Source organism: Oryx dammah, unplaced genomic scaffold, assembly GCF_014754425.2.
Source record: "Oryx dammah isolate SB20612 unplaced genomic scaffold, SCBI_Odam_1.1 HiC_scaffold_14, whole genome shotgun sequence".
NCBI classification, from domain to species: Eukaryota; Metazoa; Chordata; class Mammalia; order Artiodactyla; family Bovidae; genus Oryx; species Oryx dammah.
The window spans coordinates 10,790,623-10,806,007 of NW_024070198.1; the positions used below are offsets into that span (position 1 = coordinate 10,790,623).

At 41.7% G+C, this 15,385-nt stretch overlaps 1 protein-coding gene across 4 annotated transcripts in view; it reads right to left on the bottom strand.

Annotated features, from left to right (window-relative positions):
• The window catches only part of PANK1 (pantothenate kinase 1), a 107,978-nt gene that overhangs the window by 5,564 nt on the left and 87,029 nt on the right, over positions 1 to 15,385 (bottom strand). For all 4 annotated transcript variants that reach the window (XM_040254723.1, XM_040254724.1, XM_040254721.1 and 1 more), the window contains 3 exons: positions 8,752 to 9,005; positions 3,895 to 4,071; positions 3,256 to 3,379 (listed from right to left, as the gene is read on the bottom strand). In XM_040254723.1, coding sequence (XP_040110657.1) covers positions 3,256 to 3,379; positions 3,895 to 4,071; positions 8,752 to 9,005 — 555 coding nt within the window. The remainder of the gene's footprint in view (positions 1 to 3,255; positions 3,380 to 3,894; positions 4,072 to 8,751; positions 9,006 to 15,385) is intronic.

Sequence of the window (15,385 nt, forward strand, 5' to 3'; positions counted from 1 at the left end):
AGAGCATTTAACAGACCCAACGCTTTGTATATCACTGCGCTCCAGGACCTTGCAGAGTGAATTTGTTGTTGTTAAGCAGAACTATTTCAGGACTTCCATCATTAAGCCAAACCAACCTCATAGTTCATTCCACAATTTGCATGGGTGAGGCAGAGACTGATATTGGGCTTGTTTACAGGTATTATGTTAGGTTGCCTTGGGTCTAATATAAAATTCACCTCCCAACATTTCATATATGAAATTAAAACTGGAGTTCAAGATCATCTAAATTGCTTGTGCATTCCTTCAATCCCCCAAACTTCCAACTCTAAAATATTATCAACTTATAAATTATTTTTTAATAAATTTTATCTAAAAAAAGTTTTTGGTGCTGCGATGGCAGCACCAAATCCCAACCACGAGGCTATCAGAGAACTCGCAATCAACTCATAAATTAAATGGTTATGGTATGAGTTATTTATCTAACAAGTCTGGTCAGGTTGCTCTGTTGCAAACACTGGGAATACAAAAAAGAAGTGATACCCAGTTTTGCCCTTTAGGATATATGATGAAATATCCTGTTTGATCAATATGTGGGTTACAATAAGATAATGAAAAATGCATTTATATTTTTGTTGCCACGGATATAGATTTGCATTCTGAACACACACCTCACACTGAACTCAGCCTGTCTGCCACACAGACGCTGCTCACCATCACTCACTCACAGAGCCGGTTGCTATGGTCACTCACATAAAAGGGAACAGAGTCTTGGGATCTGGCATTATTTTCTGTTCAATTTATCAAGAGCAACCAGAGTGTGGGAACATCACTTTCTAACTGTCGCAGATTTCAACAATACATGTTAACAAATCTATTAACCACAGTGAAAATTTTCCCTGGGTAGGGGTATGGGAGGTAATTTTAATGTTTCCACAAATAAGAACTGTAGCCACAAACTGCCCAGGTAGGACTTGCTCAAACTTTCAGTCCTGCATTGCTCTGGCAGGAAGCCAGAAGAAAGGGAAATGGCATTAGAATGTGATAGGTACTCCCACTTCAAATAAATTCCAGGTGGGTCAAAGATATAAATGTTAAAAAAAAAAGAAAAGAGACAAAGAAAACATGGAAGAATTCTTTTTAAAAATGTGGAAGTAGAAAAGGTATAACACTCAGACTCCATTAAAGAAAAGTCTGACATTTAATTCAAAAATCAAATATTATTCAGTATGTTTATCCTATAATGCAGATAGTATAGAGTCAAAACAAAACAGAAAAACTAAAACCAATGGCTACCTCTAGAGAGGTTAAAACTGAGGGATGGGATGGCAGTGGTGACTCATTTCCACGTATACTGTACTTGTGGTGTCTGCAGAGCTCTGTATTACGTGTTTGTACTCTCTATTCCAAAAAAAGAGAAGAATACAAACTTTAAAAGTTGGTAGAGAACTATTTGATAGCATTCCAATAATCACAGAACAATACTTTGGAGTCAGGAAATGTGGTGTCCCTCCATGAAACGACTGGAATCAAAGATCGTCCAGTCAGTGACTCCAGGGAGCAAAGCAATGGCCGGCAGGACGTTGGCTACCAGAACCCTGGCCCCAGGTGATCCGTGAGTCCTCTCATTCATTCAACACCACAGAAACATTCAAAAGGGTTACTCCAACTGTTAATAGTATGTACCATGGCTACACTATCCTCCAACAATAAATGGTATTGACACGGAAATAAAAGCAGTTCCTCTATTCGTACAGTGATTATGATACCAGTAAAAAGATGCGCGGGCTCACTGCAGCTCTCTGGAAAGGAGGGGAGATGGCACCTATTGCTCTATTGGATGGGAGACCTTCCACCCAAGTGGCCCTGAGAGTTTATGGGCACAGCCAACCATACACATACTTGTCCTAGGGCTTGTTTGGCTTCTTAGGAAAACCGTCCTCAAAGGTTCATGTCAAAAAATAAATTCTCTGTTAAAGGGAATCCCATGGCCACAGTGGACTTTGAAAAGGCATGTCTCTGGAATACATACTTTCATCTGAATACCACCCTCATTTAAACTCCAATCGAAATGGGGGCTTACAAAAAGCATGACTGATCCATAGGCCAGTGACAAATTCTGTTCAGTACTGTAAAAGGAGTGTGTCTCTTTCAACCCTAGAGTTCGAAGGCAGGGCTGTCACCCACCTGTCATAAAGGCTGCCTCCTACCCTGTTTAATATTCCACTGTTCAACTAGAAGGGGGCTGGAGAGGGTTTCTGCAGTTACCTGTAGAGTTCTAATTCTTGATCTGAGTGGTGGCTATACAGGTGTGTGTGGGCACACACAGGCACATGTATCTGACCATTTGTCAGCTGGACCCTTGTGGTTTGAGCCCTCTTCTGTATGTATGTCACATTTCTATGGAAATTCATATTTTGAAGACTCTATTACTGATGCTCCAGTGCTAAGTTGCTTTAGTTGTATCTGACTCTTTGTGACCCCATGGACTGTAGCCCACCAGGCTCCTCTGTCCGTGGGATTCTCCAGGCAAGAATATTGGCAAGCAGGGTCTTTACCACCAGCACCCCCTGGGAAGCCCGACTACTGATGCTTCAGTGATTCTTTAATACTTTTACTATGACTTATTCCACATCCTAATGCCTCTTTCTTGTCTTCCTAATACAGCTCGGTGAGAACTATTCTACTTGGCGCATCTTGTATTTCAGAAAAGGTTTCTATTCTTCTCAAAGTAATTTTGCAATGTTTTAAAACACGTTACAAAAGCTTTGTCAGTTACCAGCTCTGCCCTTTCTTGTGCCTGGGGCTCTGGCTGGCCTCAGCTGTAGCAAGCTCTCTGTGCTTTGATAGCCCTGTACAATGCTGCTTGAACTCCATGCCACAAGGCAACACTGTAAAGAAGCTGAAAGCAGAGAGAATATCGAATATTGCAAGTGGAATGTTTTACCTGCAACTGTTTACAAGGATGCATGAGATTTCCCTCACAGTTCAATAGGTGTCCACCCACAAGACTGGAGAGGTTATAGTACGGACTGTCACTTTTACTGTCTTACCCCGGTTACATGGTTTTATTTGTCATCACCCAGTGCCTCCTTAAAAATAAAACACATACTCCTCTCCCTCCCCCAAAACACATCCCTCATGTTCTACAAGGTATGATTATGAGAAACAGCAGATTTTCCAAGGGTCTGTAGTGTTGTGAGGGTCAACAGTTACTGCACTGCCAAAAATGATGTTTATGAATGACAGATGGCTGTCCCGGGGTTAAGGCCTTACCTCATTCAGTGCACACATCCGAGCAATGGAGCCAATGTTGTTGGTGATGGTGACGAGGGTGGCTCGGGCGAGGTCTTCCTTGCTGATGGAATCTCGCTTTTCCTTACTCATCATGTTGCCAAAGCTATGTTGGAAATATTAGCGAGTGTTCAAAATCGTCCTCAGGCAGGCCCCATGCTTCCACCAAAGTACAGCGGAGAGTTTTATGAATAACTCTGATCAAGCTCAAATGACCTGATTTAGCTATCATGGTTTACAAGCTGACAGGATTACCATATGGCTGATTGACTGCCCTTTTCTTAACAGGGACAAAATAGCATGGCTATTAATGGGGAAAAAAAATTTTTTTAAATGCCTCTAGATATCTGGACAAGAATAGAACAGGGGAAATTGTTGCAGTTTTCCAGAACCTTCTTTCAAAGCTGCCTTATTTTAAGCACAGGTATCCAAAGCTAAACATCTCAGTGCTTCATCAAGGTCAGGAGATCAAGTCTGAGCTCCAGTACCATAGATCCTTGCACCACGCTGGTGGGTTGACATTAAAAAAAAAAAAACAAAAACCAACAACTAAATGAACAGCCAGGGTGGAGAGACTGCCCTGTGTTTAATCACTAGTGCTCCTAGCTACTTAGTCTCTACCTTGATGCTACCGCAGATCCTTGAAGGCCAAATCGTTCATAGTCTCCTCCGTAAATGTCCTTCACCAGCTTATCAACATTGGTGCTGTCGCCTTTAGCTGCCATTTCCAGAGCTTCTTCAAAGGTCTCACAACCAGTCAGCAAGCAACAAAGGCCTAGGAATGTTCCACCTCCAAGACTGAAGGAACAATAAGGTTTATTTTTTAAGTTTTACTTGAAGACTTTGCCCGTCCAAGTCCCCAACTACATCAAGGTCACTAATACGGGTGAATAAAAACAGAAGAAAAACTAAGGGGCACTTGAATTAAAGTGCTGGGTGAAAAAGAGCTTTTAGGGTAGATCGGATTGAAAAAAAAAAAAGAGGGCAGACACTAAAAGAAACATCAAGGAAAACTTGCCCTGAAGTTTAAGGACAAAACCCAGAGAAAGACTCTCACTGATTTCCGTTGTGAGACCTTCAACCAGCCACTGACCTAAGTGCTTCATGCAATCGTCCCACCTAGAAAATGGGGCCAAATCATGAGCTGCTGCTGCTGCTGCTGCTAAGTCGATTTAGTAGTGTCCGACTCTGTGAGACCCTGTAGATGGCAGCCCACCAGGCTCTGCCATCCCTGGGATTCTCCAGGCAAGAACACTGGAGTGGGTTGCCATTTCCTTCTCCAATTTGGGTGGTGTGAAAGCGGCAAATAACCAGAGAAATGATTGCTATTAAAAAAAAAAAAACATATGTAGCTAAATACAAATATTTAGAAACTGTGTATACAGGCAGCATAGTTCAAATCTAGAGAGACAGACTCTATGAGGACAAAACTGAACAGGGACTCTTCAAGGAATAGCCAGTCCCAAAGCTGTATCTTTCCTCTGACCTTGCTTCTCCAGCAGAAGATTGTCATTGAAGATTCTCAGAAATTTCAAAAAGGAAACAATTGATGCATCTCATATTTGATTTTTTTTCTAATAAACTTTGGAAAAGATTATTAGTATTTTACTTACCATCCAATAGTCAAAAAATAGTAACAGAGATCTTAAAATGGTCTCAGTGCTTGAACCATGTTTTAAAAGCTTTCATTTTCTTTTTTTGTGGGGGTGGGGGGCACAGGGAATTCCTCTACAACAGTCTTTTGAGACAAGATTCAAAACCAATCATGATAGTTGAGAGGGAACGCAATTGTATATTAATATCAAAGTTATTTGAGGGGAGGAAAAGCAGATTCAGAATAAAATTGTCAGCAGTGAGCACCTGGCAAAGAGCACTGATATGGCCATGAATGGGCCTTACTCTCTGTTTACAGAAGAGTAAATGCATATCCGTTTGTTCTGAAATTCCAAGAACTGCCAGCCCTGGGGATTCCATATGTGTTTGGATACTGGCTTTTACGAGCAAATTCATATTGAGATCGAGGTTATTTTCAAAACTTAAATCTAAAAAAAAAAGAAAATTTAGGGTAAACTATATGTATTGTAAAAAAGTTGTTACCAAAAAGGTACAGGTTATAGACACACAGTTCTTTAGAGTTTACATCTAAGGTGTAACTGTAATATTTCTTAAATAGTGATTCTTACCAAAATACATACTTGATTGAAACGATGTGTCTTCGTAGCAAATTAGGTAGTTAGGCACCAGTCACAGCTATCCAAACTGCAGCTGCAGTACCATGAGGACAAAAGGGGCTCCATGGGCATTACCGCCTTGACAGCTCAGTAGCAGCAGAAATTTTGGATTTCCTCTAAGAAAGTTTGTGCTTATTTACATTTAACATGGTGCATCATGAGATGTTGTTAGTTTTTAGTCTGCCTCACATAGCTAGCATGGTTTAATGGGAACACTTTTGGGCTTGTATGACGTGAATTTGTCTTGTTTTCTCTCTGTATGTGTGTGTATGCGTTTATATATATATATATATATATATATATATATATATATATATAAATAAAGCTTGGCTCCCATTTCTAGTTTCTACCTTTCATCCACACTAATATCCTGTCTTTGAAATCAGGTATTTGTACTCCTCAAGGTGTTCAGCAACTGACTCCAAACATATAAGCACTTAAAGGCACTGGCTGACTTAGAAAGAAGGCAACTCATCATCTGATGTGTTGGTATGAGTGAAGAGGGACGAGGGTTTTGTATGACTGGAAAATGACAGGTGACTGACAAAGAGTCGGTGCTGAATGGGGAAAGCAAGCATGCATTGGCACAGCTGGGACACTGCAGGTCGGAGGAAAGAATGTACAGTTGCAGAAGAGCACTTTATTAACATCCTCAACCTGCCCCCCGTTATCCAGTCTAGTGATTCTCTCGCTCATCATCAGATGCATGTTTGTTTCAGCAGACACATAGCAAAATCCTCAGCAAATCAGAGACCAAAACATCATTCTTTTTTGAAAAAACCCAACAAACTTGTAGTGAGGAATTTCAGGAAGAAACTAAAAGAATCCAATTACATGAATGCTCATGCCCTTAAAATAGATTCCAAAAGAATGAAATAAGCTGCACTGGTCATTTCATTGAAGCTTGAAAAGTCTTTACATTCCTCTTTTCATAGATTACACATTCTAACAATATAAGCTGTAAAGTTCTGCTTTTTTTTTTTTCATTGACTGCTATAAATGGAGTTGTGTCAACAGAAATGAAATGTTGCTACGAATCTAGGATGCAGTAAAATTATACATCTGTGATCTCTGGAATCACTATTATAAAAGGATTACGACTTGCTGAAGGCTCAGATTATGGTTAGCATTTTTTAGGAATAAAATTTTTTAATCAAGGTATATATATGTATTTTTAAATATAATATCATTGTGCAATTAAAAGACTACAATATAGTGTAAACACAACTTTTAAATGCACTGGGAAACCAAAAGATTTATGTGATCCGCTTTATTGCGATACTGGCTTTATTGCAGCAGTCCAGAGCTGATCCTGCAATTTCTCTGAGGTATGCCTATAGTTTATAGATAAGTGGTTTTCTAACTTGGATCAAAAACAAAACAAAAAACCTTTGGCAGAATAACTGGTTGGACAAAGAAGACCTGGGGTCCAGAGACTTGATATTTCGTTCCCCCCACCAGCCTGTGGCAGCCCTGGAAAGGGCTCTCTCATAACCTTCAGTCTCCTGCAATACCTTTCCAAAACTACTGGCTAAAGGGAGCTTGTCAGAAAGCTTGGACATCCAAACAGTATTTGCTGATTGCAAAGCACTGGTCATTAACCAGCATTTACCAGTCATTGGAATTTATAGGCATTACTGCACATATACCAGATACCAAACATCACAGTTTGGCTCATTATTCAAAGACAACCAGATCCTTGGAACCTCCAAGGTTGAGAGCATGTACCTGTGATATAAATCGTGACTTTGTTTAGTGTTAATCAACAAAACTATAAATATCTCTAATTGTGGACAACAGTTAGCTTGTTGTTACCTTGGGACTAGCTCTACCAATTCGATGCCTCCTTTTGGGAGGAAGTCTGTAGTTGTAGATTATACCTTTCTCAGGAGATCATTCTCTTTAGGTAAACCCAGCCTAGCCAAAATATTTACTTGTCTCTGATACTTCTGACAGGCCTAATGAGGCTATGGGGCCTCATTAGTTGTGATTCTTCAGCTTAGTGCTGTATTCTTAGTAAGAAAGTGTGTTGCCTGGAGGCAGTTTACACACACACAAAGCAGGATCAGTCAGGATGTGTGTACCAGGCTTTCCTTATACCACTAACTGTTAACATTTGGGACTTGACACGTTCTTGCTGTAGGGAGCTATTGTAGGATAGTTAGCAACACCCTTGGTCACTAGATGCCAGTATCACTGAATCTCCAATTGTGACAACCAAAAACAATGTCTCCACACATTGTCAAACCTCCCTCCCCTGAGGGGCTCAATCTTCCCTTCCCTAGTGGTGAACCACTGATTTATGCAGACCCATCACAAGTCATGTTAATACAGGAGAAAAGCAGTGCTCGCCTCCTCATGCGTGAGTAGGATGACAGAATGTCAGTACGGGAGAGGCAGGTACAAATTAAGAAACAACTCACTTCGTGGCACAAACAAGGATACTGAGGCTCAGGGGAGTTACATGATATCTTTGTCTATCAAAAACGACACTTTCAACAGCATGTCTCAAAGCACATGTCACACAGTGCTAGTTCCTTAAATCGTTCCTCCAAAAATGGGTTCTTGTGGTCCAATAAGAAACTTCATTCTAATCCTCTTACAAGTAAAGAAAACCCTTGTAATTTTGTTTACACTATGATCTCTCGAAGACTTCTGACCCTGTATCTTTGCTCCGTGTTGAATCCCCATTAACAGGAAGCTGAGCCCACGTGCCCATAGGGTATGTGTACACAAAGAAACACTCACTCCACCCCACTGCCGTCACAGGGCTGTTTGCCTATCCACTATACTTCCAAATTCCCTGTGAGGTGTGCTGACTATTCCAGTTTGCAGCGGGAGCATTTATCTGAGGGTAAAAAGCACTGCAAACAGTCTGGCTCACTGATTGGAATGACATTATTTCAAGCAATTCTTCCTGTGCTAGGCACCAAGGTAGTTCCAAAGGAAGGGTTTCTCTGCAGCCCTCTGACCATCACAAGTATCCTTCCACCTGGCTTCTGGGTTGTGTGACCCTTTTCCTGCACCTGACCAGTTTCCCACCAGAACAAGAGCTGTGTTTTATTAACCTTTCTATCAATCGCCCTGTATAACACATCCAATAAATCCTTTTTGGTTGGTTGAGGAGGTAAGATCTTTCTTTTGAAAATGTATTCAATATAAGTAACCTTTTCAGAAACTGGTCTATAAGGAAGAGGCCAGGGTTTAATAAGCACAGAAAGGTTCTCCTAGTGGAAACCGCATTTACCTGGTCCCTGTAACTCTTTTATAGTTGTCCTTGGAGTACACTGCTAGGATGCTGACACCTGAGCCCATGTTCACCAGCAACATAGGGTACGGGTTATCCAGGCAGTACGGCTTTTTCTGACACAATTCGGGATTTGTGGGATTTTCAAAGTAGTAACATTCCGGCTTGCCGTTGAAGCCAATGGAGTCGACGTAAAGCAGGCCCTGAATCAGACAATCCAGTTCGTCCAGTTTGTGGAGCTGCAGGTCAGCAATCTGAAAGAGAACAAGCCCGCGGGAGGGAGACTGTCACCACCTCAGGGGATGTCCCGGGGGTTTTCTTTGGTCTTAATGTGTCATGAACGTGAAAGGCATGGAAACGTTCTTCTAGCACCGCACTGGGAAATCTTGTTGAGACTCAGTCATTCCACTGGAAAACCAGCCACTAGCATGTGGGATGGGTTAAATGCTTGCCCCTAAGATATGCCCATATCTTAGTTATCAGAACCTGTGACTGTAACCTTATTTGGAAACAAGGTCTTTGCATATGTGATTAAATTAAGGATCCTGAGATGAAGAGAGCATCCTGGGTTATCTGGGTAGCCCTAAGTCCATGGACAATTTCCTGATAAGACACAGGGAAGACTGGATGGACGCAGGGGAGAAGGCCGCATGAAGACAGAAGGCAGAAACTGTAGGGCTGCATGACAGGCCAGGAATGCCAGCAGCCACCAGACGCCAGAAGAGGCAAAACATGGGTTCTGCCCAAGAGTCTCTGAAGGAAGTGTGGTCCTAGCAACACCCTGATTTCGTCTTTCTGGCCTCCAGAACGGTGACTGAATACATTTCTGTGGCTTTAAGCCACTAGAAGGGTGGTAATTTGTTATAGCAGCCACAGGAAACTAACCCAGCCTACCATGGGGTGAAGAGAGTGAGAATGTTCTGGAAGCAGAAAGACTTTTACACTTCCTTGAAAACATACACGGTCTTGAGGGAGGCACGTGAGCCTGGGGGCTGAGGACAATCTCCTTTGAGCCCAAATAGCCCAGCTCTCCTTTTCCTAGGCGCCAGGCTTTGGAGTTAGAGGGGCCTGACTTTGATTGCTAGCTCTAACACTTAGCTAATTGAGGGATGTGGGGCTAGTTCCTTAACTTCTCAAGCCTCAGTTTCCTCCTCTGTAAAATGGGGATGATACCCACAGCATAGTGTTGTGAAGGCTACATGATAATAACATATAAAATGCTGGGACGTCTCTGGCGGTCCAATGGCTAACACTCTGCCCTCTCTGTGCATGGGGGCCCAGGTTTGATCCCTGGTCAGGGAACTACATCCCAAATGCCATAAATAAAGGTCCCATGTGCCGTAACTAAGGCCTGGAGCAGCCAAACAAATAAATATCTTAAAAAATAAAATAAAACAAAATGCTTACACATGGCTTGGCAAGTACAAAGGACTTGAAAAACAGTGACTCTTTTACTAATAGCTTAGGTAGTCCCAGAGTGTCCCTTCATGCTCCTGAGAAACAAAAACTCCTTTTCTCCTAGGTACTGGGGGGAAAAAGAAAAGGGGAATGAGTTAACTGAGGGCTAGCCTTAGCAGGCAATGGGTACTTTGCATCCTCAAAAGTTTATTCATGGTCCTCAAGAGTGATATTACTGCTGGTCCAGAAAAAAAAGAATCTAATATTCACCAACATGAAACTGAATCAACAATGGAAGATAATTTATAGGGTCTAATTTAAATGTTTAAAAATCTCTTTAAGAAAATAATAACTAGTATTTATTGTTTACTATATGCCCAACCCTTATACTAGATCATTTAGTTCTCACAAAAATCCTATGAAGAGGTATCATTATCCTAAGGCTATGTTTAAGGCTCATAGACCTGAAGTAACTTTCCCTAAGTGGCACAACTATCAGATGGCTTGCTGTTCTTCTCCTGTCTTCATTCATAATGAGTCCTGCTTCTGGGATCTGGAAACCACCTACATGAGTACTATACTTAGATATATTGCCCCCAAAGCATCATCTTCATTCTGAAAGTTAATAGCTAGAAGGAAATTTTGGAATTTTTGTCATCTCACTGTCCCAGACAACAACATCTACTGAAGCTTTATCTGCAGAGCAGTATTAGAACAGGTTACTGGCAAGATGGTGGACGTTTTCTTGATATACAGGAAAAAGCATTCTAAATAACACATGATGATAAAAAGCAAATCTATCAAATGATTCTGAACATTTCATTTTCCACCAAGTGAAATTCTGGGTGAGATGCATATCATGATTCATGTGTTCAGGGGTAATACTAGAGGTGTAAGACCATCTGGAGATCTAAATGCTATAGTGATACATAGCCGTGTAAACCCTGTCTTCTCTTCCTCCTGGACTCCTCAGCTCTATCCATATCTTCCATCGCACTCACAGCAAGGGTCATATTCTGGCTTGCTTTTTGGTTCACTGGGTGCCCCTGCGTACCACGCTCAAAGGCCTGTCCATTATAATGGCTTAATAAACATTTCTTAAACACAACAGGGAAAGTTGACCCCTCTTAAATCATCCCACACTGAAAAGTAGCGATTTCATCAGCCAGTTTTGGGGCCATAGGTTAACCTGCTTAAAAATTAATCAGAGGTCCATCAACAATACTGAAAGCCATGCCCAGAACTAACACCACAAACGTGAACAAAGTGTGTCCCGGAGACGTCCTGAAACTGCTCAGGAAAAAGAAAAACCTGTCAAGGCATATAAAGCATGGGACTTTGCTCTGAAAGGAAAGACCTCAACTTTCCCCTCAAAATCACTTTCAAATAATGTGCTGCTGCAAACAGACATCGCTTCTATAGCATTTTACCGAGGGATGGGTATTTGTTTTTCTCTATTTTTTTATTGGAGTATAATTGCTTTACAATGTTGTGTTGGTTTCTGCTGTACAACGTGAATCAACTATATTGCATTCCCTTCCTCTTCAGCCTCCTTCCTCCATGCCTCCCACCCCTCTAGGTAGGCACAGAGCACTGAGCTGAGCTCCTGCGCTGCGGAGCTGCCTGCCACTAGCTGGCTCTTCTGCGCGTGGCAGTGTATTTACGTCAGTGCTGCTCTCCCAGTTGGTGCCACCCTCTCCTTCCTCCCCACAAGTCCATTCTCTACGTCTTCTTCTCTATTCCTGCCCTACAAATAGGTTCATCAGTACGACGGATATTTCTGAAGCCTGAGGTCAGGCACCCCCCACTGAGAAACAGAAATATTAGTCACTTTCATTGAGACCTACGGAGACCTCCCTTGAAGGTCTTTCTCATCCAGGAAATAGGACAGGCTCCCAAGTGTAAGCCATGAGTCAAATCATTACTTGGACAGCATGTTCAGATTCTAGCTACAAAAAAACACTCTTTTTTGGGACTAGTTTTCTTTATACTGGGGGTAAACAAAAGCAAATGCTGCAGGAGCCAGTAAGGGAGTAAAGTCCCCTGACTAAACAAGGGACTTGACTTCTGTTCAAGTAACAGAAGGATGGGAATTGTGGCACACAAGGCAATCCACATGTTTAAAATTCACTGCAGACCATGCGATAATGGGGGCTCAATGTTGCCAAATGATCAGATTTCTCAAGAGTCAGAAATCTAGATTTTTACATGAAACTTCCAATTTTTAAATGCTGGAAGCTAGTTTAAATTAAATATATATCTATATGTAGAAGGGCACCATAACAGCTGTGAGCTACCTCTGACTTCCCACTAATAGGCAGTAAATTCCTATGAATTTTATACGTATTCTTAATGGTGATCTCTATAATGGGTCTTAGATGATGGTGGATCTGAAATATCAGATGCAGCGAATATGCAGATGAAGCTTCAGCTAATGTGAACATAACCTTGTCACCAAGGTGTGTTGGTAAATGTTTAACAATTAGCTCTCTGGGAGCAAAAGCCCTGGTTTATAGCATCTACCAATTTCAGTTGTATCATCACTCCCACCAGCTTCTCTACATCTTCTTCTCTATTCCTGCCCTACAAATAGGTTCATCAGTATGACGGATATTTCTGAAGCCTGAGGTCAGGCACCCCCCACTGAGAAACAGAAATATTAGTCACTTTCATTGAGACCTATGGAGACCTCCCTCGAAGGTCTTTCTCGTCCAGGAAATAGGACAGGCTCAAGCTGCCAACACAATGTCACTAAGCACAAAGTTGGGAAGACACAGTGGGTTCTCATGAGCCAACAGGAGCCGACTCCAGCACACCACTGGGTGTAACTCACTTTCAGAAAATATGATTTGCAGGACTTCCTGGCAGTCCAATGGTTAAACCCTTCGCTTCCACTGCAGTGGGCACCAGGCTCAGTCCCTGATGGGGAACTATGATCCCATATGCCGCATAGTAGCCAAGAACTAAAGAAAGTATGAGTTCTGCCAGTTCTTAAATCATTAAGTTTAAACTATTCCCCAAACTTAAAAACAAGAAATCAAAATTAGCCATAAGACTCAAACTCTGTAAATAATGGGGATAAGGGAAGAAATAAAGTAAAAAAAAAAACAACAAAAAACCACACACCTTTTTTTTTTCCAAATTATTACTATGATAAACTAATTCTGTTTTACCCATTCCCAGAGTCACCCAAGCAAGCATGGGTGCAATGGGGATTCTCAAATTTTAGGTACCATCGGAACACCTGGAGGCTTTGTTAAATCAGATTGCTGGGCCCCCACTCCCAGAGTTTCTGATTGCCTAACAATATTCCAAGTGATCCAGATGCTGCTGGTCCTGCGACCACACAGATGTTGGAACTGAAGAGCTGCTATGAATGCATGATCACATCACAGTACGGTGACAACAGGCCTTCAATAAAATCACAAACTCTCCCCAGTACCAGCTGCCCTAGTTAACTTTCAGGGCTCTTTTCAAGAACCCGATGAAATGGCTGTGTGAAAATGCCTTGGAAAGATGAGTTAGACATGAGTTATACAACTTATACTAGAGGTAAAATAATTCAATCTTCTTAAGCTGAGATACATTTGGAAACCCATTTCCAAACTGAAGGCTCTAATTTCTCAAAGGAATTCAGTGATTCCCTGTATGCTGAAATTAGAAAAAAAAAAATATGGATTATAAACACAAGACATGTTGAGGACACAATTGGAAGAGGTTCTCCTTATGTGCTCCCTCTGTCAAAAATAACTAAACAGCAAAAATTATTATATATAAGATAGGCTAAACAAGAAGGTGCTACTGTATAACACAGTATCCTCTGACAAAACATAATGGAAAAGAATATGAAAAAGAAGGTGTATATGTGTATCTATACAGACAACCTTTCTGCTGTACAGCAGAAATTAACACACAGTTGTAAATCAACCAGTGAAAGTCACTCAGTCATGTCTGACTCTTTGCGACCCCATGGACTATATATAGTCTATGGAATTCTCCAGGCCAGAATACTGGAGTGGGTAACCTTTCCCTTCTCCAGGGGATCTTCCCAACCCAGGGATCGAACCCAGGGATCGAACCCAGATCTCCCGCATTGCAGGCGGATTCTTTACCAGCTGAGCCAGAAGGGAGGCCCAATACTGGAGTGGGTAGCCTATCCCTTCTCCAGGGGATCTTCCCAACCCAGGAATTGAACCAGGGTCTCCTGTATTACAGGTGGATTCAATTAGATTCAACTAGGAAATCAATTAGACTTCAATACAATAAACTTTCAAAGTAACTAAATAGCTGAGTGAATAAATAAATAAATGCATTCATACATAAATAAGTATGTTCATAAATCTGAAAAAAAAACCATCCCAGAAGGTTACATGCCTGCTTTCTATGGGAGTATGCTATGGACCTACCCCATTATATCACTCTCCTGCCCTTGAGAAATGAGTCACTAAATTGTTTTTCACAAAATAAATGAAAATACATCTGTATGATACCCCACACTTTCCAAGGTGCTTTTGCTGACACTGGCTCTATAAGTCATACTGGAAATGGCAGAAAAGGTTATCTTACTAAGCTCAAGAACAATCTGCATATAAAATGGTGGACTCTGAACTATAGATCACACTAGGGGCTCTTTGTTCCTTACACAGGAGAGCTAAGAGAGACCCGAAAGAGAGTTGAATTTCAAATATGTTTTGTGAGTGAGAAAAATAACAAAACCTGAGTATGCAAACAGAAGGCAGCCCATATATTGATACTTTCTTTTATAGATGGCTGGACTGTTGGCAAGTACTCCAGACTTGCTCCCTGCACCAATCTGTTTATTAGGCTCCAGCAGCCTGAAGGAACAGTTCAGTTCAGTTCAGTTGCTCAGTCGTGTCCAACTCTTTGTGACCCCATGAACTGCAGCACGCCAGGCCTCCCTGTCCATCACCAACTCCCAGAGTCCACACAAACCCATGTCCATCGAGTAGATGATGCCATCCAACCACCTCATCCTCTGTCGTCCCCTTCTCCTCCTGCCCTCAATCTTTCCCAGCATCAGGGTTTTTTTAACAATGAGTCAGCTCTTTGCATCAGGTGGCCAAAGTATTGGAGTTTCAGCCTCAGCATCAGTCCTTCCAATGAACACCCAGGACTGATCTCCTTTAGGATGGACTGGTTGGATTTCCTTGCAGTCCAAGGGATTCTCAAGAGTCTTCTCCAACACCACAGTTCAAAAACATCAATTCTTTGCTGC